This window comes from Pleurodeles waltl, chromosome 7 (genome assembly GCF_031143425.1).
Source record: "Pleurodeles waltl isolate 20211129_DDA chromosome 7, aPleWal1.hap1.20221129, whole genome shotgun sequence".
Lineage (NCBI taxonomy): Eukaryota > Metazoa > Chordata > Amphibia > Caudata > Salamandridae > Pleurodeles > Pleurodeles waltl.
Window position 1 is genome coordinate 602,920,518 of NC_090446.1, and position 25,662 is coordinate 602,946,179.

The 25,662-nt window shown below is 45.0% G+C and overlaps 1 protein-coding gene across 3 annotated transcripts in view; it reads right to left on the bottom strand.

The window, feature by feature from the left end:
* Positions 1-25,662, bottom strand: part of LOC138304451 (histone-lysine N-methyltransferase, H3 lysine-36 specific-like) — an 833,106-nt gene that overhangs the window by 391,104 nt on the left and 416,340 nt on the right. For all 3 annotated transcript variants that reach the window (XM_069244519.1, XM_069244517.1, XM_069244518.1), the window contains exon 9: positions 10,914-10,983. In XM_069244519.1, the coding sequence (XP_069100620.1) occupies positions 10,914-10,983 (70 nt within the window). The remainder of the gene's footprint in view (positions 1-10,913; positions 10,984-25,662) is intronic.

Sequence of the window (25,662 nt, forward strand, 5' to 3'; positions counted from 1 at the left end):
TCATGATAGACAACTAATTCCACAATGCCAGACAGGTTTCAGAGCTGGTATGGGTGCTTCCACTAACCTGGCAACCCTGGCCTTGCTGGGAAACAAAGCCAGGCTAAAGAAGAAAAGGCTATTTGTATGCTTTATTGACCTAAAGGCAGCTTTTGATTGCGTACCAAGAACCTGCCTATGGGAGAAACTGAAAGGTTGGGGCTTACCATGCAGCCTTCTTAGCGCAATGATGGACTTGTACACAGGCACTTGGACGCAAGTAAAAATCGGAGAGGGCAGCCACCTCACCAACAGAATACTAACAGCAAAAGGCCTAAAACAATGGGGTGTATTAGCTCCCACGCTGTTCAACTTATATCTTGCTGACCTAGCCAAGGCTCTTGCTCCCGTAAATAGCCACCCGCCAGAATTCGCCAAGAAAGGAATTGCATGGCTACAGTATGCAGACGACATAGTTTTACTCAGCCAAACACCTGTTGGGCTACAGCATAGCATCAATGCATTTTATACATACATAACAATGCAAGGCCTAGAATTGAATTTGAGTAAAACTAAGATTGCCCGCCTAGTTGATAGGAAGTTTCAATCTGCTTCATGGTTCATAAATGGAGCCCGGTTGGAGGTTGCACCCACATATAAGTATATGGAATTCACTATGGACCGCCTCTTGACTTTCATGCCGCAGCTTGCTGTTGCTCAAGTTGACCTATGGTTTTAAAGTTCTAAAACAAAAACTGAGCTGCCCATCACACACTCACTTGCTTTCTGTCATGGCAGCGCGCCTAATGCCCACTGTCACTTATGGCGCCAAAATCATGCTGGGGAAGGAGGCAGTTTTTTTAAACCAATTTCAGACGAAGGCCTACAAAACAGTTTTTGGGATACCACGACCAGCCTCTCCAGCTCAGGTTCGTTTAGAACTGGGTCTGAAAAACTATGAATTTCAGAGTAGATGTGCCTTCATTAAATTTTGCTGGAGGATGTGTGCAGCTGAGATTGGTACTCTAAACAACCTATGTTGGATGGAAATTGAGGAACAACAGCGTCACAACGATAAAGGCACCTGGGGTCATCACTTAAATACCTGCATTAAAGTGCTAGGTTTGCTATAAGCCTGGGACCGGAACCCAGACAAAAAGGTATTTTTTCGAAAGACAAACGCTTTAAAGGAGACAGCACGCCTGGACTGTAATAACATCATACAAAACTTTACGGGCACAGGAATAACTAGCAGCAACCTTCAACCAGTCGCTGAAACATCGGTTCATGCTTTTCCGCTTTGGGTTGATGGAAACGAAGGATACGGTCCCTTTATGGAGACAGCAGGATCGGAAACATTCCGGTCGACTGCGTGGGTACAGACAAGAGTCATTAGAACACATTTTGTGTGTGTGCCCGGCTTTGCTAGACCACAGGACATTATATCTGAAAAACATTTTTAAGACACTGAACATACGCTCATGCAGGCCGGCCATTATTAGCTGGCTTAGCAGACTTTCAATTCCGTTTTCTTGTCGAGAGACCAAATTTATGATACAGGCCCAGAAAGAATTAGTGAATAAAGTTGAAGCTGAGTGTGCATGGGCCTTCATTTTATGATTAGTAAAGATCCGAAAGTTTGGTTCCAGCCAGGAATCAGCCTTGGGTACAGCTTATGATTCTTACTGAGCTTCACTCATTCACAATTATAGTTTTCGTAAGGGAGCAAGAAAGTCCTAAAGTTAAGTTCAAGACCAAGGTTGGAATTAGTGGAGAACATTTTAGCTACGCACAATTCTTTACCATGATATGTTTTAGTTTCAAATAAGCTTTATATGTTTTTATTAAGGTCTCTATTAATATAATGATTAGGCAAAGTATTTATATTATTATGTATGTCGGAATTGCGATGGTTTTCATTAACCGTGTCAATAAACTTAAACTTCCAACTTCTAGAGTACAAGTTGCGTTTGGTCCATACCAACCAAAATGGATTTATCCCAGGCAGCTCTACTTGCCCTAATCTGAGATGCCTGTAAAGAATCCTAGAGGAAGCCCCGCTGCAATGGCCACATTTTATCTGCTTGGCCGTGGACCATGAGAAAGCCTTTGACATGCTGAACTGGGACTATATTTTTGTAATGCTTCGTGAAGTGGGTGTATGGGGCAAGAGGAGTAATCTGGTCAAATTGCTATACAGAGACCCAGTGGCCAGGGTAAAAAATGGTCAGATAATATCAGCCCCATTTCAGTGGGCCGGGGAAGGTGCCAGGGTTGCCCTTTGTCCCCACTGCCCTGGACTCTGGCGAGAACCTACACCACTCCAGAAGAACCTGGGGTATTCCTATCTCAGGGGAGACGCATGAGGTGGTATTGTATACCGAAGTTCTCTATGTTATGGACTTTTGGGAAGGGGTGCAAGATGCAGAAGAATCGCACAACTTCAAGAGCATCTCTGGCCCAGGACCTTACTAAAATGCAACTGTCCACAGATAATTTCGGATTTTAAGCACTATTATCTTGTGGAGCAGCTTCAGTGGTCGGCCCACTGGCTGGTAGGGTGAGGTATCAGCCACATTTGGAAGAGATACACTACATAAAGTGTGAAAACTGTTCCTTCCTAAAGCATCACTATGTACCTCACCACTGGCTTTACTACAAGTGTCACAAACTGGAAGGTGCGGCCCCTCCGCTATGGCGGAGGAGCGTGGCTCCGCTGCTGAAAGCAGAAAAATAAAGGGATAGTAGAAATATTTTATTATCACTTTATTTTTCTGCTTACGTAGAGTGGTGCCAGTCTCCTCCACTTCAAGTAGAGGCAGAGTAGTGGTCTGCTTCTGAGTGTGCATGTCAGCTTTGGTCGGCGGTCCAAGGTCGGCCAAACTGACATGCACACTTAGAAACTCTACACCCGGCTGTATTTTACAGACTGAGTTGCATTTCTGACCGCTAAGTTTAATTGCAGCACTTATTTCATGCTGTGTAACAACATGAGATAAGCGTTGCAATGGTTGGGGAAGGAAGAAGATAAGGCGGCGGATCACAGAGGGGCAGGTAAGTGTTTTGGGATTTTTTTCTCTCTGCTCTCCTGTGCCCCCGCTTTGCGCACTGTCCTCCTGCCACCTCACCCCTTCCTGGCAGCAGCCACAACTGAAACTAGCTATAGGCAAGCTCTATAGATATCGCCGGGGGTGGCGCCTTTTTGCTCCAGACATCCCTCTGCAAAATCTGGCGGGCCTTCTGAGCGGCAGCAGGCAGAGTAGGAGACAACTCACTGGGCCTCACCACATTCAGGGACCTATTTCAAGAGGACAACCTGAACCCCTTTACCTAATGTTGAATGAAACCAGCATTCGAGCCATGCGAGATAGAACTGTCAACTGCCTTGGGTCAGTAATAAGAACAAGAGCTAGGGTGCCCCATAACATCCAAAGAACGGAAAAGAACACTCACTTATCTATGCAAGAACCCCTGCAATGTCCAATTCCAATAAACAGCACAACATCCTCCACAAGGCCTATTCCACATCATCTACATTCCACAGAATATATCCTACAGCATCTCCTGATTGTACTGCTGTACACCATCTCAAGCTAACATGATACACATGTTCTAGGACTGTCCACGAGCAAGAATATTCTAGAATGACATCTGTACAACACTACTGCTTATAACAAGTTGACAAGACCTGAACAACAGGAGCAGTTGTGACCTGGGTCTTTAAAAATGAAAAAGGGCATAGGCCCGCCACCTGCTCCATCGATTTAGCAATGTCCCAGGCTAGACATGTGATAGTGATGACGTGGAAGGCAGCGTCACTCCCAGGGGTCCCACACTGGCAAAACGCATTGTGGCAGTGGGAGTTCCCCGGACCACGTAAACGTCCCAAAGCAACAGCATCAGAGGAGGTCATACACGTACTCTAGACTGATCTCAACGATGATCCCGACCATAGTGGGCCACTGAAACCCCATATAGCAGTATATAGCAGGCCGAGTTAAAAATACAGGCATTATGCTAGCAGGCTTACTATGGGTATGGCACGCTCAGCAAGGCCACCACCCAATCTTCAAATCCTAATTCTAGGATACCTTTTATCAGTGATGAGGGCTCCTAGTTTGAAACTTTGGTCCTTTCATTTCTTCTTGTTGTTGTTGTTGTTGTACCAGAAACGACTGTAGAAACTTTGGTCCTTTCATTTCTTCTTGTTGTTGTTGTTGTACCAGAAACGACTGTACCATCCTTATCCTCCGCACTGATGAGCTAATACATTGTACGCAGCAGGTATAATATAATGTACTTCGTCCTCTATGGCTATTGTGAACTTGACGCTATCTAGTGCTGCAAACATCAACCAACGGTTTAAAAAAGAAGATATGAGCTAGGCATACATTGCATAATCGAGCAAGCCGCTATTATGCTGGTTCTATACTGAAACGACGTCCACACAAATCCTACAGTCCTGTTATGTCAAAACAGTCTTTATGATTAGCTGCCCTGTAAGTAAGCTTGGTAACTGTTATGGCTAGCTCAAGTACATAAAACATTCTGCGTATCCTAGACCCAAATTATTGTTGGGCAGCGCCACTGAAATTGACCCCCTGGCCATTCACCCATTAAAGCCAAGATATTGGGGTGTTACAAGATGCAAAACTTTAAATGAGTTTTATTTTTTTTTAAAAAGAAAAGAAAAATAATGTTGGGACCACATGATACAATGTATAAATATGCGCCAGGAACAGAACCTTTTTTGGATATGGTGGTTTCACTCTATGATTTCTCTTTGAGCATACAATTTCAGTTAGGAAGCTAGGCTTTATGTGCCTGTAAAATGGTCAATGATTAATATGTTCCTGTGAGGATGTTCACCTACGTACACAGAAAATTGACAATTTGTGTTATGGTGTATGTCCTACAAAATAATAACTTAGATTGACATTTAGGAGCAGCAAAAAAACTAACGAATGCAATAAATCAAGGAAAAGTAATACACAGCTTCAATTGCCTTGATGCTGCCAAGCTGATAACATTTTCCACTGCTAATTACTGTTCCAACATTAATACACTTTGACATGAACAGCACCTGCTTTTTAAATATAAGACTATTTCCTAAGCACCTTACCTGGGATTTGAAAAGGGTACTAATATTCTGATATCTGCAGCTAGAAATTCTAACATATAATGCAATAATAGAACTGCACACATGTACCATCGGAAATGATGAGCACAGAGTTTTTATATAGCTATCCATCATAACTTCTAGGCCACATGCAATGAGATATTAGTCACACATCTGTTCTATACAGGAAACAAAAAAAGTACAAAAATCTCTATTTGATCTAAGTGACAAGAAAGTTGCGCAGGAGATGTAATATCTGAAATGTGCACACAATACCATGGAAATCATCTTTGCATGATACGATCCATTTTTTGCAAATATTTATTGAGAAGTGCTGCCCATGTGGATCAACTTATTTTCTTTCTCATGCAACAAAATGCATTTTATGTGCTTTCTATTACTAATTAAAAGCCAAAAATAAACACTAAATATTTAGGAAAAATTAAACGTCTGTCCTAATATTTGGCTTTGGAAGTAAAATATGAGCCACCTGCTATACATTAAAATGTTTCTATTAGAAAATATCTGTAGTGGCCTTCTATATATTTCTAATTTGAGTTTTCACAAATTATGACAATTTGCAAATGTTTTTGTAACTTTGCTTCCAAAATAAACAAATTCGACTTACTTAAGTGGAAGACCAAGTTACTTACCTCCAGTAACACTTTATCAGATAGAGACGATCTAGCCACACATTTCTTACTTTAGAATTATCTCCAGGCGTCAGACTGGATCTGGAATTTTTTTGTGAGCAGTACCCCTGAACGCCACCCCAGCACACCAATGTCAGTTTCTCTTCACAACGTTCCACGCCATGAGCACAGAGCCACGAAGAACACCAAACAATGGTGTGGAAAACTAGGGCCTTGATGAGGAACAAGCCTGTCCCTAGAAATCTGTTCGCAGAGCAGGGAGGATGAGTGGGTTGGTAAGTAATCTGTGGCTAGATAAAGTCTCCACCAGATAAAGTCTTACCGAAGGTAAGTAACTTGTTCATCTGGTATAGACTTCTAGCCATAGAGTCCTTACCTTAGAGTAGACAGCCAAGAAATACCTCCTCGGAGGTAGGTTTGCTGGCCAATTCATGAGGATGTCCTGCTTGATCAGACTGGCGAAGTGCCCGGTGCAATGAACCTGACTGTTCAAGCAGTAATGTTTTGTTAACGTGTGCAATAACCCCTACATTGCTGCCTTGCAGATGTCCAGGATCTGTAATCCATGTGCTAAAGCAGAGATTGCAGCTTTGGCTCTGGTGAAATTAGCATAAAACCACCCAGGGGGCTGCTTCTTGGCTAATGTGTAGCAGAGTTTGAGGCAGACCCATCTGGAGATGACCAGCTTCTGTACAGTTCATCCTTTCTTCCCTCCTACATATCCCACAAAGAGTTGGTCACCCACCTGGAATTCGCATGTGCTATCAAAATAGTACGGCAATGCTTTTTTGGGGTTGACTGAAGTTGCTCCTCATCCTTGGAGGAATGTGGCAAAGGGTACAAAACAGGCAGAGTAATGGACTGGCCTACGTGAAATGAAGTGACCACTTTTGGCAGAAAGGAGGCCCTCATACGAAGTACTAATTTGTCTGGGAAGATGGTCAAATATGGAGGCTCGGATGACAGAATGAAGCTCGCTGACGGTTTGGGAAGATGTGATTGCCAAAGGACGCCCGTTTGGATGGTAAGAAGCCTGCGAGGACAGTTATGCAGGGGCTCAAAGGGAGCGCATATAAGGAACTTGAGGACAAGATTGAGGTCCCACTGAGGCATAATGAACGGAGAAGGTGGAAACAAATGTTGAACTTTAAAAAAATCTTTTTACAATAGTGGATTTGAAGAGGGATGGCTGATCAAGTAACCACAGAAAAGCTGAACTAGCAGAAAGATAGTCCCTGAGTGCACCAAGAGCAGAGCCCTGCTGGGCAAGTGAAGGAATAAAGAGAAGAGCCTGAGAAAGTGGATAGATCTGTTTTTCTGCACACCATGCCACAAATTTCCCCAATGGGAAACATATCATCTTGGTGGAGAGATGCCTAGCTGCCAAGATCACGTTGCAGACTTTGGGCCAAAGGTCGAAAGCTGTCAACTGTTGCTGCTTAATCTCCACTCAAGAAGGCTGAGAGTTGACAGGTTTGGGTGGAGAACCCTCTCTGCTGTGGTAAAGATCCTCCTGCAGAGGTAGCTTGATTAGAGGACAAATGGTCATGCTCAACAGCTTGGGATATCAAATTCTCCATGCCCAATCCAGAGCCACAAGAAGGGCTTGGGCCAGGTTGTTTCTGATCTTGAGAACTTTTGGCAGGAATGGTATGAGCAGAAAGGCATTCAGGTCAGGAGGCCTGAGCTCTCATCGAGTCAGAGTGTTTCAGAGCAAGAGCTGCCTTGGAAAGTCAAGCAGCAAAACTGCTAACATTGCATGTTCTCAGCGGTGGTGAACCAGATCTAACCAACGCTCTCCCCCCTGCTAAGAGACCTTGTACCACCTCTAGATGGAGACCCAATTTGTGTTCTGGTATGCATCTTTTGTTGAGTTTGTACGCTCTGGTGTTCAGAGAGCCAGCCTGGAGTGGACCACCAGGGATATCCTCCGATGTTGCAGGCATGCCCAGAGACCCAGGACCTATTGACAAAGGGTCCACGACTCCACCCCGCCCTGTTTGTTACAGTACCACATTGCGGTGATGTCCATGAATAACCTCACTAGCCTTCCCTTGATGAAGTGTAGAAAGGATCTCAATGTTGGCAGGATCTTCTAGAGCTCCAGGAGGTTGATATGGAATATGGATTCCACCAGAGAGCAGAGTCCTCTAATCGCCATCTCTTTAAGGTTGCTGCTCCATCCAGTTGTGACCATTTGTCACCATTGTCAGATCTGGCTGTGGAAGGGAGAGGGGGTCTGCTGCTGACCCAATCATAGCTCGTTAGCCACCACTGCATGTCCTTTGAAGTTAACTCCCAAACCTGAACCATTTCGGAGAGATACTCGTGTTGCTTTGCCAAATGGGACTTCAGGTCCCACTGTGGAGCCCATTTATGCCACTGGGCACATCTCACCAGCAGGACACCGAACTGCCTCAAAGCCAGTCTCATCGAAACCCACAATAGAGGCTAAAACATCTGTATCATAGCCTGAATATCCTGTACTAACCGTGTTCTGGAGAATTAGCCTAAAACTACACAGTGTCCAGATCAGCTCCAATGAAAGGGAGCATTTCAGAAGGAGTCTGGTATAACTTTGGAATGTTGATAGTCAACTCCAGTAAATGCAGGTCTGCTGTAGTCTGGAGATGGGAGACAACAGCCGTGGGCAAGTTCGGCTTCAACAGCCAGCCGCAGAGATATGGGAAAACTGCTTTGCAGGTGAGCTGAAACCACTGCCATCACATTGGTGAACACCTGAGGGGGTGGTAAGGCCAAAGAGGGAGCACGGTGAACAAAGGGTTTGCAGCCTGCTGTGAACTGCAGGTAATGCCTGTGGGCAGGCAGAACAGAGATCTGAAAGAGTGTGTTCTGCAAGTCCAAAGCTATCATCTAGTCTCCCAGGTCCAGGACAGACAGGACATGAGCATTTTTAATTTCTCCTTCTTGAGCCCTGCTGTCCTTAAAGCACTCCAGAGCTTACTCTGCATTGTCTTCGAAGAGATGGGAGCCATCAAAGGGCATGTTCATGAGCGATGCCTAGATACCCGCAGAAAAGCCAGTGTCCCACAACCAGGTGTGGCACTGTAAGGCCACAGTCGATAAAACCGCTCTGCCCAGCGAGTCAGTGGTATCCAGTCCACAGCAGATAGTTAACTTAGCTGCATCTTTCCCGTCAGCAACAGCCTGGGAGAGTATGGCCCAGGGTTCCTCTGGAACTGTAGGCAGAACCTGCACAACTGTACCCCACAGAGCATGGGAGTAGTGGCCCAAAAGCAACACGGTGTTCACAGACCACAGTACCAGGCTGGTGAAAGTAAACATCTCCCCCCCCCCCCCCCCCCCCCCCCCCCCCCCCCCCCAAAGACATCCAGCCTCTTGGTTTCCCTGACTAGAGGTGCAGTAGGGAAATGTGCCAGGATTTACATGGGGGGGGGTGTCAAAGCTTGGACCACTGAGCTGGGTGTTGTATGAAGAATTTTTTTTTTTTTTTTTAAGGGGGTGGGCTGGGGGAATCATCGTCCTTTTCACAGGCGCCCATGTGCTGGGCTTGGACCAGGTCCCAAGCAGGACATCAGTAAGAGCTTAATTAGATGGGAGAAGAGGTTCTGAGGGGGACCCTCCCGGCTAAAGTTGCAACTGAGGGCAAGCTAAGGTCCACCTTAGCCACCCTCCTCACCACAATTGCAAATGACGCTCCTTCCTCCGTAGCCACAGTAGGGGGAGGAAAACATGCTAGTATCTGGATATGAGTTAAGTCTGCTATCTTCCACCAAATTCTCCATATTTGTGTCATAAGTCTGGTAATTCTTTAAAGCCCAGTGACCCCTCCCAATCCTCCCCGAATACTAGCCTGTAAGAATAGGGCTCAGGCTCTAGCCTGGAACACATGGCTCCAGTTAGCACCAGGCAACACCATTCCGGCTTCACATTGGAGCTTCGAGATCAGAATGGGGACAGCACCACCAGGGATGGTCGAGGTGGCACGACCGTTATCGTTCTACCGTTGGATCTGATGGGCCTGACTCCATAGTCTTGTCGGCTGATGGACAAGGTTAAGTTGAAGATATCTTCAACAACAACTTCTTTTTGTGGTGGGACTAACCCGAATCAACCCAACAACTTTGTATCAGACGACGACCTCACACTCAGCGACTGCCATCAGGACCTTCCTATCGACCGGTATCTGGATCGTCACTGCATCACATTTCGAGCTGCCACGAGCTTGAGGGTTCGCTTCATCAAGGCCTTCCAGTTCATGGCATGGCAATCGGAGCAGGCTTTAGGATCAGAATCTCACTAGAGGCACCAAAGGAATACAAGATACAGGTCCATCACAGACATCATGCGGTGACTGGTGCTGCAGGGCTTGAAGCCGGCCTTCCAAGATGACATCCCTGCCACACCAGGAGGAAAACCTAAAATAAATACCTTTACAAAAAGTCAGAAAAAAATATGTCAGAAAGTGACTAAGGAGTAGCTCTTCTCTGGTTCTGTGCTGATTGGCATGGAAAGGAAAGAACTGACGTCAGTGCGCTGAGGAGGCACCAAAATTGACACTACAAACCTCACTTATGGCATAGACAACACCACCTAAATGTGCGCAGGGGTACTGCCCACGAAAAAATTCCTGATCTAGTCTAATGTCTGGTATAATATTAAGGTAAGTAATCTGCAGCTAGAAGACTAACAGATATCAAAAATCTGAATGTTGTTCATCTAAGAATTTAAAAAATGGATGCCAATTGAAAACTATGAGTAATATTTTAGCCTATGTTTACAGTCTAAATATTAAAGCCATTAAAGCAAACAATGGGCTAGATATAATGGTTGTTTATTTCATTCCTGGTAGACAATAAAAGAACACCTTGCTGCCATTTTAAAGGGGCTGCACACTAGACAAATGAGAGATGGGCAAAACAGCTTACTCAATGTACTGTTAACATGTGTCAATTTCCACACTCAGTCAAACGCAATTTAAGAATTTATTAAACAAAAAAGATGAAAGCATCCTTTGGATTTTCTCCCATTACAACCTCTAGATAGTATCTAAAAACTGCAATGGAAAGTTTAGGGCAGAAAGAACCGAAGGGGGCAGCAGGAAAATCAGCACACCACTTTTTCTGGAAGGCAAAGTCTTCTACGTACATGTGGTAAAGTACATTTCTAGGATAACATACCTGCTCTGGGCCCTGAAGACTTGGGAGTAATAGGAGACTGCCGCATGTCTGTCTCCGAAACAACACAATTCTGCAGAACAGCAAAATAATGAAAATCAGCTATCATTACTTGAATGAATCATAATTGATTACAAAGTAATGCCAACTACACCAAAATAAGGCAGTTTTACGACAGAGGCACACATGTTGAGAAGTATTGTGCATGGAGTTCATATTATTTGTATATGGCATCTCTGAAATAGATTTGGGTTTGCCTAAGGTTAATTGCATTGATAATGTTTGGATACAGTGGAATTCTCCAGCCAGGGGATGTTCCATAACCTTCAGAAATATTGCCAGGAATAACTGTAGAAAAGGCTTTCTTAATAAGATTATTCATATACACATATATACACAAAAAAACAAAGGTTACAGGGACGTTTTAGTTAGGCTCTAATTTCACTTGTATAAGAAAATTGAAATTCAGCAGCTATGGTTACCTGAGCTAACTATAACTTAAATCCCTGCAGAGCACTGCTTATGACCTCGCATATTACATCACTCTTGACATGGACAGTGACATTACTGATGACATATCAAATGAGATCAATAGACTATGCAGGTCAGTTCTGCGTAATGCAGATGCTTCCAAGCAGCTAGTCGTTATGGGTCTCACTCAGCAAATTGAGAAAAGTAGGACACACTGAGTGGCAGTCATCAGCCACAGACTCCCCTCCAGAGGGGAAGAAACGGATTGAAACTAAGGAGTGTTTTGCCAGAGTGTGAAATTTAAGGTGCTTCAAACCTTACTCATTTGGGACAACGGTTATAGTCCAAAAAAGTCATTAAGGCTATACCTTTCCATACCTTTAATCCTCAGAGGTGGTCCATCGTCTAAAAAATTGGCAACTTCACAGTTGAGAATAAGGCAGATGTATTATGTTTTTGGAAATACAGATGACTTTTGTAGCATGACTTCCTAATGAGATGGCCAAGAGTCTCCAAGCAAGGAGCGACTTTAGCAGTCTGACACAGGAGGTGGTGACCAGGGGACAGCAGTCCTCTGCAAAGATTGGAAAAGCTGTGTCTTCCCGCCATGTCCTTTTTAAGTGGACATCTGTGTTTTTTTAAAGTTTTTTTTTTACTAGTCCTGTCACTTAACAGTGATGTGAATTTACGGGAGGAGCATCACCCATGTGGTTATTTTCTGTCACTTGACCTTCACCCACATTCCAGTTAATATTCCAAGGGCACAGGCCTTCTCATCTGTACCCCGCCCAACTGGCTCTCTATAGGTAAAGGGCAGTTCAATCCCACATTTTGTCTTCATCACGGGTGGGAAATGTATGGGGCCTGTGTGTGTGGTTAACTGATATTGGTGAATGGTGGGTCCATCTGGACACCAGGTTGTGCTGCACAAGGTGGTCTCTCAGTCACAGAAGGCTGGCTTTACTTGGTGTTTGAAAAGGTCAAAATATTCTGATATATAATTTCAATAATTACATCCCCTTTGCAAATTACTAATTGAATAAACAAAATAGACATCAATACCTTTTTCAAACTCTCAATGGATTCAATATGTGATTAATAATAATATCAATATGAATATTCTATCAATAGGTTATAGAATATATTATATAATTATATTATCATATTAGTGCAACCTGGTAACCAGATGGAAATACAGAATTGCAAACAAGCATCGCCTCCAGGTCCCAGCCCTCAAAACCTTTTTAGGACAATGTGATCAATGAATTCATTTATTAGAGTAAGCTTTCTTCCTGTTCTAGTAAAACCTACTCATAAAGGTGCCAATAGAACAGATGCAGAGCTGTTTCTGACCAGACAACCCCAAGAAACACCTCACCAGTCCAAATTGGTTTGATATGTGATTTTAGGTAGCTGATCTGACAACACATTTAACACAACTGGAAGAAGCACTCCTCCTGGAAAGTTGAGAAGTTCGATTGAAAAAGGCAGATCACTGAATGGTTTTGGTGTCTACTCCCAACCACAAAAAGAAGTTAAACACTGCTCCCTTGCACAATGTATGGCCATTGCATAGCACTTGCACCCTTGCGCAGGGCAGCATCATTAATTATTCCTGCCAGGCTGAAGCTTACACTCCAGGCAGGCTTAAATCCAGGATCCCGCATGAAGCTTTGCATGAGTTGTCCGAAAGCAAGAATGACAGTTAACCTGCTTCGCAAATGACTGGAACGCGCCTGCTAGGAGGAGTCCTCCTAATCCCAGGCCCAAGGAGACCTACACAATGCCAGCTGACTGGAGAATCAATGTGGAAAATATCTCAACAAACTGAGGAGGCTGGGGAACCACATGGCCCGCAGAGTGAAGAAGGCCTGGAGAGGAACGATTCAATAACTGCAAGACCTAGGTTGTGGAGTTGCATAATCATTTACCTTTAACAGGGTTGAGCCTGGGCCAACCCTAACCAATCACTTAATTGTGGAGAATATGCTCTGCCTTTTGCTATGTTCCAGAACAACCAAAATGAAGTCCAAATTCACACCTTGTTGAGACCAGTTCAGTGATGTGACATTTCAGAACCATTTGAACCTTCTACAGTCCACTGGATATCAATATTTTAAAATGGAGGTGAGCCCTTCACCTTAATTCAAGTTCCACATGGAAATTGCTAAAGCCTCTGGGTTCAGTGGATGACCCTACTAATGAAATTGTGAACAAGAGTACCTAAATTTAGGAACCCCCCTGTACTCCATCAATTGTTGCTGGCCCACTTCAAAATCTACCTCCATAATAAACATCACCTGGGGTTTAAATTGCTTTCTGGTATCCAGCAGGATGAACAGTGAGAAAACTGGTCACAAATTACTGGAAACCCTGACTTCGGAAGACAAAACCTGCACAAGTGATCAAACTTGATTACACGCTTGTTGTTTGGATATTGTATGGGTGGTGGGTTTTTGGGCTTAAGGATTTTTGGGTGACTATTTTTGGCACTGAAAACTCAGCATGTAACCAAAGGTAGAAAAGAACAGGGATTTAAACCAGACTGACTCTAGGATACATCGGGCATAGTATTACTTATCTGTAATGATATCCTGACCTTAAGATTAACCTAAATAGAGCAATGAAGCAAGGGCCAACAGGTTGAGAGTTATGGGGCTGGGACGAACCCAGTTTGGTCTTTTTGTGCTTTTGCTTAGACTGCAACTCACATAGAGACTTTGGCCTTGATGATCTTTTTTGGAAACAGGTCACACCCTCGACTTGGAGCATGATTTCTAAGGCTTCTTTCAACAACATGCAGCTTTGCTTTGTATTCCAGGATCGTCTTTTGGTTCATAAGAGTGCACTCTTTGAAGGACTTTGAGTTATGCATTGAACCAAAACACTAGAGGCACACCTCATGGCGATCAGATTACCAGGCCAGACTTTCCAAAGTTTCAAACAAAAGTGTATTGCCTTTGCAGTAGCAGAAAGTGTTAACATGTCACTTGGGTTGGCACCAGCAGAGACTGTTTCTGCACTTAGCACATTAAATTGTTAATGTGAAAAAAAGGTAATCTAACATCTCAATTGTAATCAGTGCCTAGAAGAGTACAATAAAAGACAGAATGAGGTTTTGAAGGCTGTCGGAGATATCCCCTCAGCCTTCCAACAGAGACCAACTACTTTCTTTCCTGGGTCTTTGTGAATTGTATTCAAAGTGTGTCTCCAATTTAGCTTTATCTGCTGAGTGGCTCACACATATACAAGAAGAGGATAACACATTTGAAGATAAGGCTGAGGGATGGCTTTTGCTCAAATCAAATAGTCGTTTCTAGGAGGGTTGTGATAGGGCATCTCTTTGAATACTTGGATACAATTGCACAGACTTTGGGGGGTGTGCTGGTATAGAGAGGAGGAAGAAAGGAAACAAGTTGCTTTTGCGTCTCATAGAGACAGCCCATAGGAAAAGCAGTACTCAGTAATCAAGCAAACAGTGCAAGCCTGGCTTCGGGGACGAAGTGTTGGTGATGTTCTCCTGCAAGAATTTTTTTCCAAAAATGGGGTTTACTAGTAAAGTACAATTAGGTCTGACGCTTTCCATGAGTTAAACCATCTTGGTTTTTACTTCAAAATGGCCAGTGGGTGATGTTAATATTACCTACATTGGGCCAATGCCAGCATTTAGTCATGAGGGCCCTTTTATTCCAAGAACTACTTCCAATATGCCAATGCCAGCATTCTGTCATGGCTGCCCTGTTTGCCAAGAATTATGTCCCATATGGCAGCGTCAACATTTTGCCATTGGGTCCATCTTAAGCCAATAATTATCTCTAATAAACCAGGGTCTGTAGCGGACTTCCTAGCAAATTACACTCACATATTTAACTCATGATTACTTATATTCGCTATCACTCCAACTCATTCTCACAGTTACACTCTCACTCCTGGTCACTCAAGACTCACTCACTTTCAAACAGACATATGCTTTCACATACACTCTCATCTGCAGTTGGATTTTTTTTTTTTTTATCTTAACTTCAGCAGGACAGACCCTTGGGGCAGGTACACTCTTACACCTCAGGTCTGAAACAGGGAACTCAAAGCTGCAGCCTGCGCAAGATTCAGCTTTCACCTTGTATTTTTTACCTCCCCTCCAACCAGCTCGTCACAGAGTGTAGCAGGGTTAAGAAGGCTCAGGTTCGTGTCCCACCATGTGGCAAGTCAGGAGCCTAGATGAGCAACCGCAGTGCTGAAGTCTAAAGGACTGAAGCTACCTTTACAGTATGTCACATCTTGGTTATTATTCACTACTGCATTATAAGAGGCACAAAAAAGGGAGGACGGAACCCAGATAGCCATTAGGACATATTCAGCTAAGTCTAAAGTATGTTTCATACAACTAGGTAGAACATTATTGTTATATAATTTTGTTGCAAGGATACTTCAAGTTCCAAAAACAAAACAGCACATCTGTAGCTGAGACTGCCTTTGGAGGAGTGTGAAGAATTGTAGTATGAAGACAAGGATGGAGATAAAGAATCTTTTGAACCCAGTATATATTTCAGTGATGAGTAATGCGTTATAGGGGAGGACTGGAGAAAAATGTGGTGTAAGATGCAGACGGTGGAGCCAGTTAGGGTTGGCGAGAAAGATGATTTCACAGTTAAACGATGATGAAACGGTCATTTATCTCCAGGGATAATTTTTAGCTTGAGGAATTTTCTTGATTCATATGCTGTGGTTTATTCCACCACCTAGTGGGTCCAGAACACTTTTTTTCATCTTTTTTGTTGCTGGGCATCATATGTTTCCATTTGGTGGTATGTCTGACTCCCTGTGACTTCAGATGTGTGCCCAGAAGCCCCAGTGTGTGGTCACCTTCTTTCTGAGTGACAGTAACATTTCCACACTTTCTAAATGCATCTTTACACAAATTAGAAGTCACTGAGGTCAGGTGTCGGGTTTGTTAAGCAAGCTTCTAGACCATGATTTTCAGTCTTTCAGCTCTTCATGTTGTTTTTCATCTGTTCGTACAATTTTCTTTCTAATTTCATCTGTTTAGGTCCATTCAGCTATGTCTTTAAGCCAGTGGCCTATTGATGGCCTTCTAGGAGTTAACCAGTGTATTGCAATATGCCTTTTAATCAGCAGCAAACTCAGTTCCACAAATGTATGCTTAATTTTGTGTTTGGGGATGCTTACATCTATGCCCAGAAAGCAGGACAACAAAAACAGCTGTATCCTGATCCCTGCATATGTTTCATATCTGTCCTTTTTGACACAACAGTGTTCTGTAATACATGGACAGTCCCATTCCAAATGGAAGTAATTAATCTCTAGCTCACTGCATTTGGGCTAGCTAGTTTCCCTCTCAGGTCAATTCTGTGCAGCATCGCTAGTGTTAAGTTCTGTGTATATAATCAAAATGTACAAGGTGAAATCTTGCATTGCTGGATGCTTCGCTGGTTGGCGTGAGGGCACCCTGTTATTGTTTGTCTGTAAATAGGGCACAACAATCAGCTTCCCAGTGTCCTCTAACTCTCAGTGCCTGTTAGGTGTGTCAGCTCTGATGCAAAATACAGTCTGGTGATACACCCTCTACACTGATCTGCTCCTAGTAGCATCTGAAATGCATGCAAAACTGAAATAAATACAATTATATAGGTAATGCTACCATTTTTGCTATGGCTATACACCCTGCCATTGATAAAAGGAATGAGACCCACAGATATCCAAAGACTTCTAAATGCCTGCAATCTTTCTGACAGTGTTCAGCTTATGCCACATACTTCCGGATATCAGAACAACACAGTTTCCCACTGTACACATAGTGGTGAGAATTCCTGCAGGTACAGAATTGACAAACCACCCAATGGGTACACAAACTTCTGTTTATTTATGCTTAAACGATACCGCTCCCCAAAACCCCTCACTATCTCCATTATTTGCGGCATACAGTTCCCCGGCTCTGATAAACACACAGGCAATTCATAAAGTAAGACAAGGTGCTTGTGTCCATGTATTTCTATTGCTCTGTCTGATCAATTGCTCTGCTCTAAATTAGAAGGCCAGGGGCTCCACGGGAAAAAAAAAACAACTGTGACAGTTGACAGCCCTGTCCTGTCTTGTGCCCCTCTTCAATTCCCATTCTTCCAAAAGTATCCCATTAGTCTTCAATCTAGTCAGCAGTATCGTTTATAGGACTTCTGGGTCAAAATTCATAGCCTGCAATTCTGCAAATAAATATTGTCAAGACATTGGGTCAAAAGCTTTTTCTGTGTTCAAAGCAACTACATCTATTTCTTCTAAATATGCACAGATTCGCACATCACCTGTGGGATACTGAGGATGGTCCTTCTACCTGGTATAAACCCACACTGGTATATGAGCAACATGCGGCGTATAACCCTTTTCAGGCACACAGCCAGTAGCTTGCCAATTACTTTATTATCCACATTAAGCATAGAAATAGGTTGGGAGGCTTTAGAGTCAAAGGGTTCTCTACTTAGTTTCAAGAGTACAATTAGAGCCTCTCTTGTAGAGAAATTTAAAACACCTTCCTGATATGCCTCTTAATATATTTGCAACACTTTGCCTGTCAGTTGTATTTATACTCTGTAACACTCAGCTGGGAGACTACCTAGGGCAGGTGTTTTCAACTTATTTAATGTATGGTTGCCAACCTTTCTTCTTTCCTGTCTGTGACTTTCTTTGCTTCCTGTGTTATGAATTCTTAACTTTATTTACTTATGTGGCACCTACTTTTTCTGAAAGGTTGTGGATCACACATGAATCCAGAAAATTCTTCAAGCTGCAAGATTATTCCTGTCGGTAAGAAACCACTTAATTGTGTAGCATGAATCTTTTCCGAATTGACCATTCATTTTGTAGTGGTATCCTTTTATTGCTGGAGGTTGGTTTGAAATGAGCTTCTACCTGCAAACAAATGTCTCAGTACTTTTTGTCCTACTTGTGCCTTGAGGTACTTTTTTAATCCTTCTAAGCTCCTGTTGGCGCTTCGTTGTCATCCTCGTACCTTGCTCTGCTGTTGCTTGCCCCCCTCCACCCACAATTCCTTGTTTTCCCATAGTTTGTGCTTGCCTTGTGTCCCATTCCCTGCTTGGCCGTTGTGTGTGCTTGTTATCTTTTGATCTCAAGCTCTTTCTTTCTAGAAAACTAAGACGTATTCTGCGGTCAGTGCATAGTTGTGAGATAAGTCTTTTGCAGTTATTTTTCTGCTGATTGCTCCTAACTTACTCCTCAAAAGACACCAACGCTGGGAGCTTGGGCCAAAGCAGAATGTCAGTAGTGCTGCTGAATGCAGTGCATTCTTTTTATCCACTTTATAACTGTTGCCGTGAAAATGACACTGCCACCAGTATGTTATAAAATAAAAATACAAAATAAATCTATATTTTTACTATTCGAATATATGTTTTCTGTTTGAATAACCAAATAAATGTGAGCGCGTTTTAAAACAGGTGCAACTTACTATAGTATAGTAAACAAAACCATTCCAGATCAATTTCCTTGATTGTTTGCCTAGTAACTTGGTTGTGAAATTGTACGTTTCAAGATGGTGGCATTGCAACTGGGCCTTCAACAAGTTTTCTTTGTCCATTTTCAGCTTCACTGAGATACTGTTTTTAGAGAGTTTGCTGTCATGTGCTCTCCAGTCACATGAGAAGCCTTTTGGAAACTGCTCATAGAAGTGCTCATAGGAGCCTAGGGCCACAAGAACTTTATGCAAGTCTCACTTTGTAATGTACAATTGAGTTTGCGTGTGACACACCTACGTTTGTATGTTTATAGAAAACTGAATGGCATTCTGAATGTGGGTCATATGACCAGTTTCAGAAATTACACCTGTTTAGTACTGAACATTCTCAAAATAATACTGTATATGGGCTTTAAACATACTTTATATTTGTCACATTACCTTGTCAACTCTTCCAGCACTACATCCCTCCTCGTAACTCTCTTTACTATCAGTGTCAGTCACTAGCTCTTCATCATACCCTAATCCAATCTTAAAAATCAGCCCTTGCCCTCTTATGCCCTTTACATTTTCACTGTCCTACATACCATAATTTCAGCACAGTTAAGAGGGGGATTTGGAAAAACAGATGAATTTTATTTCCCCTTAACCTATATTGAAGTGTAGGCTTTTTAAGTGGGATAAAGGTGAGCCAAAGCAGTTTTTTCTTTTGAAAATCTGGAGTTGAGCTCCTAAACCAGGACTGCTGGTTGCTATGCACTATCCTAACGCATTTCCTCCATACTTTAGGAGCGGTCGCTGCCTTATCTCTTAAATTAGTTGTTTGCAGTTGGACACTGATTTTACCATCTGACCTTGTCTGTGATGTTGCGCAGCCGCATCAAACATTTTATTTTCTCTAGATAACACAATGAGAATTGGCAAAGCCAATAGGTCTTGCCTATACAAAAGCTATTGGTCTGGTCAATGTATTTCGCCATTTTGTAGTAAAGAACGAGTTACTTACCTTCGGTAACGACTTTTCTGGTGGATACATTAGCTACCTGTGGATTCCTCACCTCATGAATACTCCCATGGCGCCAGCATTCGACGGAAATCTTCTTACTAGTCTCTGCACGTCGACGAGGACGTCACTGTCTCGCACGCGACGCCGTCTGACGTCATACAGGCAATAAGAGGTCCTCGACGACGTGCAGACGTCAGTACCAATCATTTTTTACGTGCATGAGAACAACCAGGCAATGCAATGAAAGAGCAAGGCAACATCCATTATATTGTAAAATACACCACATTGTATGAATAACTGTAAATCTTTTTATGTACATATATATATATATATATAAAACTCTCTCTTTTAAAATATATACACACACCAAGTATATACATAAAGATATATACACATATATATATACAAATATATTATATATATACATCTATTGCACCCTCTAGGACCAAGAGGAGCGCACTCAAGGATTACTTGGCAAGACCATAAAGGCAACGGGGAGGCGGGTGGGACCGTGAGGAATCCACAGGTAGCTAATGTATCCACCAGAAAAGTCGTTACCGAAGGTAAGTAACTCGTTCTTCTGATGGATACAACTACCTGTGGATTCCTCACCTCATGAATAGAGTCCCAAAGCAGTACCACGCCCGGCGGTGGGTGCCTAAATGGTCAAACCAAGAAATCCTGCAGCACTGACCGTGCAAAATGGCCGTCCCTTCTAACCTCAGAATCTAAACAGTAATGTTTTGCAAAAGTGTGAAGGGACGACCAAGTTGCGGCCTTGCAGATGTCGACCACAGGAACACCTCTGGCTAAGGCCGAAGTGGCCGACTTAGCTCTGGTGGAATGAGCTCTAATGCCCTCAGGAGGATCCTTCTTTGCCAAAGAGTAACATATTTTAATGCAAAGAACAACCCACCTGGATAGTGTTCTCTTGTGGACTGCCTTTCCTCTCCTCTTGCCCACGTATCCAATAAACAGCTGATCCTCCAGCCTGAAATCCCTTGTTCTATCGATAAAGAAGCTCAACGCTCTCTTTGGGTCCAGACGGTGCAGTCTTTCTTCCTCTTTGGAAGGATGAGGCGGAGGATAGAACGTGGACAAAGTAATTGCCTGGGCCAAATGGAAGGGTGAAACAACCTTCGGGAGGAAAGCAGCCTTGGTCCTCAACACCACCTTATCCCCATAAAAAGTTGTATAAGGGGGTTTTACTGATAAGGCCTGCAACTCACTCACTCTCCTTGCTGATGTTATAGCTATCAGGAAGACTGTTTTTAAAACCAAATACCTCAAGGGGCAAGAATGCATAGGTTCAAAAGGGGACCCCATAAGGAAAGTCAGGACTAAGGACAAATCCCATTGCGGCATAACGAATGGCTTTGGAGGATATTGATTTAGAAGACCTTTCAAGAATCTGATAACAATAGGGGATTTAAATAAAGATGGTTGGTCTGGAAGACATATGAAGGCTGACAAGGCCGATAAATAACCTTTAATGGTAGCCACTGCACAACCTTTTTGCGCCAGAGATAGAGCAAAAGACAAAATGTCCGATAGATGAGCATGTAAGGGATCAATCTGCCTCTCTCCACACCACGCAACAAATTTAGACCACCTATTAGCGTAGATAGATTTAGTGGAGTGTCGCCTGGCCGCTAATATAACATCCACTACCTCAGGCGGGAGAGAGAAGGAACTCAGGTTGCCCCGTTCAATCTCCAGGCATGTAGGTGCAGACTCTGGAGGTTGGGGTGTAGAACCTGCCCCTGCGACTGCGAGAGGAGGTCTGCCCTGAAAGGGAGACGGAGCGGCGGGCATGTTGAGAGTTGGAGAAGATCGGAGTACCACACCCTCCTTGGCCAATCCGGAGCTATTAAGATTACTAGAGCCCGGTCTTGGCGAATCTTCCTCAATACTCGAGGAATCAAGGGTATGGGAGGAAACGCGTAAAACAACTGGCCGCACCAGGTCATTTGAAACGCGTCCCCCAACGCTTCCTGCATCGGATACTGAAGGCTGCAGAACAACGGACAATGCGCGTTCTCTCGAGTGGCGAACAGATCTACCCGAGGAAACCCCCACTTCTGGAAGATTAAACGGACTTGATCTGGATGGAGACGCCACTCGTGGTCTGCCGAGAAGTGGCGACTGAGACTGTCCGCACGCACGTTCAAAACTCCGGCCAGATGGTTTGCTATCAAGCAAATCCGATGGTCCTTTGCCCAGGACCATAGTCGAAGAGCTTCTCTGCAGAGAAGGTACGACCCCACTCCTCCCTGCTTGTTTATGTACCACATCGTGGTAGTATTGTCCGTTAGGACCTGTACCGACTGACCACGAAGGGAAGGGAGGAAGGCCTTGAGAGCCAGACGTACAGCCCGTAACTCTAACAGATTGATGTGAAAAATCTGTTCCTCTGGAGACCAAAGACCTTTGATCTCCAGATCCCCCAGATGAGCTCCCCACCCTAGAGTGGAAGCATCCGTTATGACTGTTGTCACTGGTGGCGACTGCTGGAACGGCTTTCCTTGTGAAAGATTGTTGCTTGCAATCCACCACTTCAAATCCACAGCAGCATCTCTGGAGATCTTGACAGTACCCTCTAGATCCCCTCTGTGTTGAGACCACTGCCTTCGGAGGCACCACTGAAGAGCCCTCATGTGCCAGCGAGCATGCGTGACCAACAGAATGCAGGAGGCAAAAAGACCGAGCAGACGAAGGACCTTGAGGACTGGAACTACCGCTCCATTTCGAAACATTGGAACCAAATCCTGAATATCTTGAATCCGCTGAGGCGGAGGAAAGGCCCGACCCAATGTTGTATCCAGTACTGCCCCTATGAACAGGAGGCGCTGAGAGGGCTCTAGGTGAGATTTGGGCTCGTTCACCGAAAAGCCCAGGTCGAACAACAACTGGGTTGTTGACTGCAGATGACGCAACACAAGCTCCGGGGACTTGGCTTTGATTAACCAATCGTCCAAGTAAGGGAATACTGCTATCCCCTTCCTTCTGAGCTCTGCCGCAACCACCGACATCACCTTCGTGAAGACTCGAGGTGCTGAAGTAAGACCAAACGGAAGGACCGCAAACTGGTAGTGTTGCGATCCCACCACAAACCGGAGATACTTCCTGTGTGACTTGAGTATCGGGATATGAAAGTAAGCATCCTGCAAGTCGACAGACACCATCCAGTCTTCCATGTTCAACGCCAAAAGCACCTGTGCTAGGGTCAGCATCTTGAACTTTTCCTGCTTGAGGAACCAATTCAAGATCCTCAGGTCCAGAATTGGTCTCAAACGACCATCCTTCTTGGGAATCAGGAAATACCTTGAGTAAACTCCTTGACCCCTTTCCTGCTCCGGGACCAACTCCACCGCGCCCTTTAAAAGGAGGACTTCTACCTCCTGTTCTAGCAACAGGAGGTGTTCTTGTGAACAATACGAAGGGCGGGGCGGGATGAGGGGCGGAAACTCCCGAAAGGGAAGGGTGTAGCCTTTTCCCACAACACTGAGAACCCAAGTGTCCGACGTAACAGTCTCCCATTTGGTGAGAAAATGCTGTAATCTTCCCCCTACAGGAGAGGAGTGAGTGGGAAATGGTGGAAGCCTAAGGCTGCTTCCCCTGCTGCACCCCGCCAGAGGATGAGGAAGAGGCAGAGTGCTGCTGAGAAGCTCCCCTGGTGCGGACCCTACCCCTCCCCCTAAAAGATCTATAGGGATGGGAAGAGGCAGGTTGCTGATATCTTCCCCGAAAGGAAGAGGAGGAAGAGCCACGCCCAAATCCACGAAACCTCCTGAAGAATCTGGAAGAGGCCGTGGAAGAAGGAGCTTGGAGTCCCAGCGACTTAGGCGTGGCCCTGCTCTCCTTAAACCGTTCCAAGGCCGAATCAGCCTTAGCCCCAAACAGTTTGTCCCCATCAAACGGGAGATCCAACAATGTGGACTGTACATCTGTCGAAAAGCCAGAGTTACGGAGCCAGGCCTGTCTCCTTTCCACCACAGTTGTGCCCATTGCTCTGGCTACCGAGTCGGTGGTATCCAGTCCCGTCTGGATAATTTGGGTCGCAGCAGCCTGGGCATCAGAGACAAGATCCAAAAGACCCTGGGGAAGCTCTGTAAACGAAGAGGAGATGTCATCCATCAGAGCATGAATATACCTCCCCAGGATACAGGTTGCATTGGTGGCTTTTAATGCCAGACTGCAGGACGAAAAAATCTTCTTCGACTGCGCCTCCAGCTTTTTTGAGTCTCTGTCCCCAGGCACCGTCGGAAAAGAACCAGGCGCTGACTTGGACGAACAGGAGGCCTGCACAACCAAGCTCTCCGGCGTAGGGTGCCTAGATAGGAAACCAGGATCAGTTGGAGCCGTCCGATACCTCCTGGCCACGGCTCTGTGAACTGCTGGGGAAGATGCCGGCTTCTTCCACACCTCTAAAACCGGATCCAGCAGAGCGTCATTAAAAGGTAATAGAGGCTCCGCCGCGGCTGAGGCCGGATGCAACACCTCTGTCAAAAGGTTTTGTTTCGCCTCCACCACCGGCAAAGGCAGGTCCAAAAAACTAGCTGCCTTCTGTACCACTGTATGAAAGGAAGCAGCTTCCTCGGTATATTCCCCCGGGGACGAAAGGTCCCACTCAGGGGAAGTGTCCAGCCCACTGGTTGACTCCAGTCCACGCAGCCCATCACCCGAGTCCTCTAGCTCTCCTTCCTCTAGAGCTCGTTGGTACTCCTGCTCCTCTAGTACCCGGAGAGCACGCCTCCTTGAATGCAGTCGTTGCTCAATCCGCGGAGTCGACAATACCTCCGCCGAAGTCGGAGATCGGCGCCGATCTTCCGAAGCCACCGACGCCGCATCCGGCGCCACAGGTAACTTCGGCGCCGACTGAAGAGCAGATGAAACGGATGGACCCACCGGAGTCACAGGCCGAAATCTCGACGTCGACGGGATGGGAATCCCTGGGGCCAATCCCTCCGAAGCCATCGGAGCGGCCACCGGCGCCGACACTGGCGCCGAGCCCACGTTCCCAAACGGGAGAAAGGGCATAAAGGGTGCCGGCCGAAGAGGCGCAGGATCACCCAAAGAAAAGGCCAAAGGCCCAGCCGGAGCACCCCCTGGAGCCATCTGCTGGAAGATGGCATACATCGCATTCAAGAATGCGGAACTATCGGCTCCAGGGGTGGGAAAAGCCGGATACTGGGGTGCCTGACTCGGAGGCGACCCCGACGCCGGCCTCGGCGTCTGCGCCGGAGAAAACACTTGAGGCTCCAATACCTCAATCACCGACGCCTGTCCAGGCGAAGTTGGAGACGCCGGAGAGAGCAACGGCGTCGAAGGATGCGGCGTCACCGTGGGGCTGATCTCCCATGTCCTCCGGCGCCGATCCGGAGACCTGGAACGAGCCTCCCTTGAATGACGCCGAGATTCTCTACGGCGCCGGGAGTCTCGATGACGCCGATGTTTTGGAGAAGACTTTTTCTTATGATGCTTCTCCTTTGACTTGGCCATAAACAGCTTCGCCTCGCGTTCTTTAAGGGCCTTCGGATTCATGTGCTGACACGAATCACAAGTCGAGACGTCGTGGTCGGAGCTCAAACACCAAAGGCAATCGGAATGAGGATCCGTCACCGACATCTTGCCTCCACACTCACGACAAGGCTTAAATCCAGACTTTCTCTGCGACATTATTTCCACAGAGAAAGAGTACGCAGCAAGATATACACTGTAACCGCAAGAGTAACAGTTGCTCCCTCGAAGATAACCGTTTCGAATGCACGGAAAAAAGGGAACTGACGTCT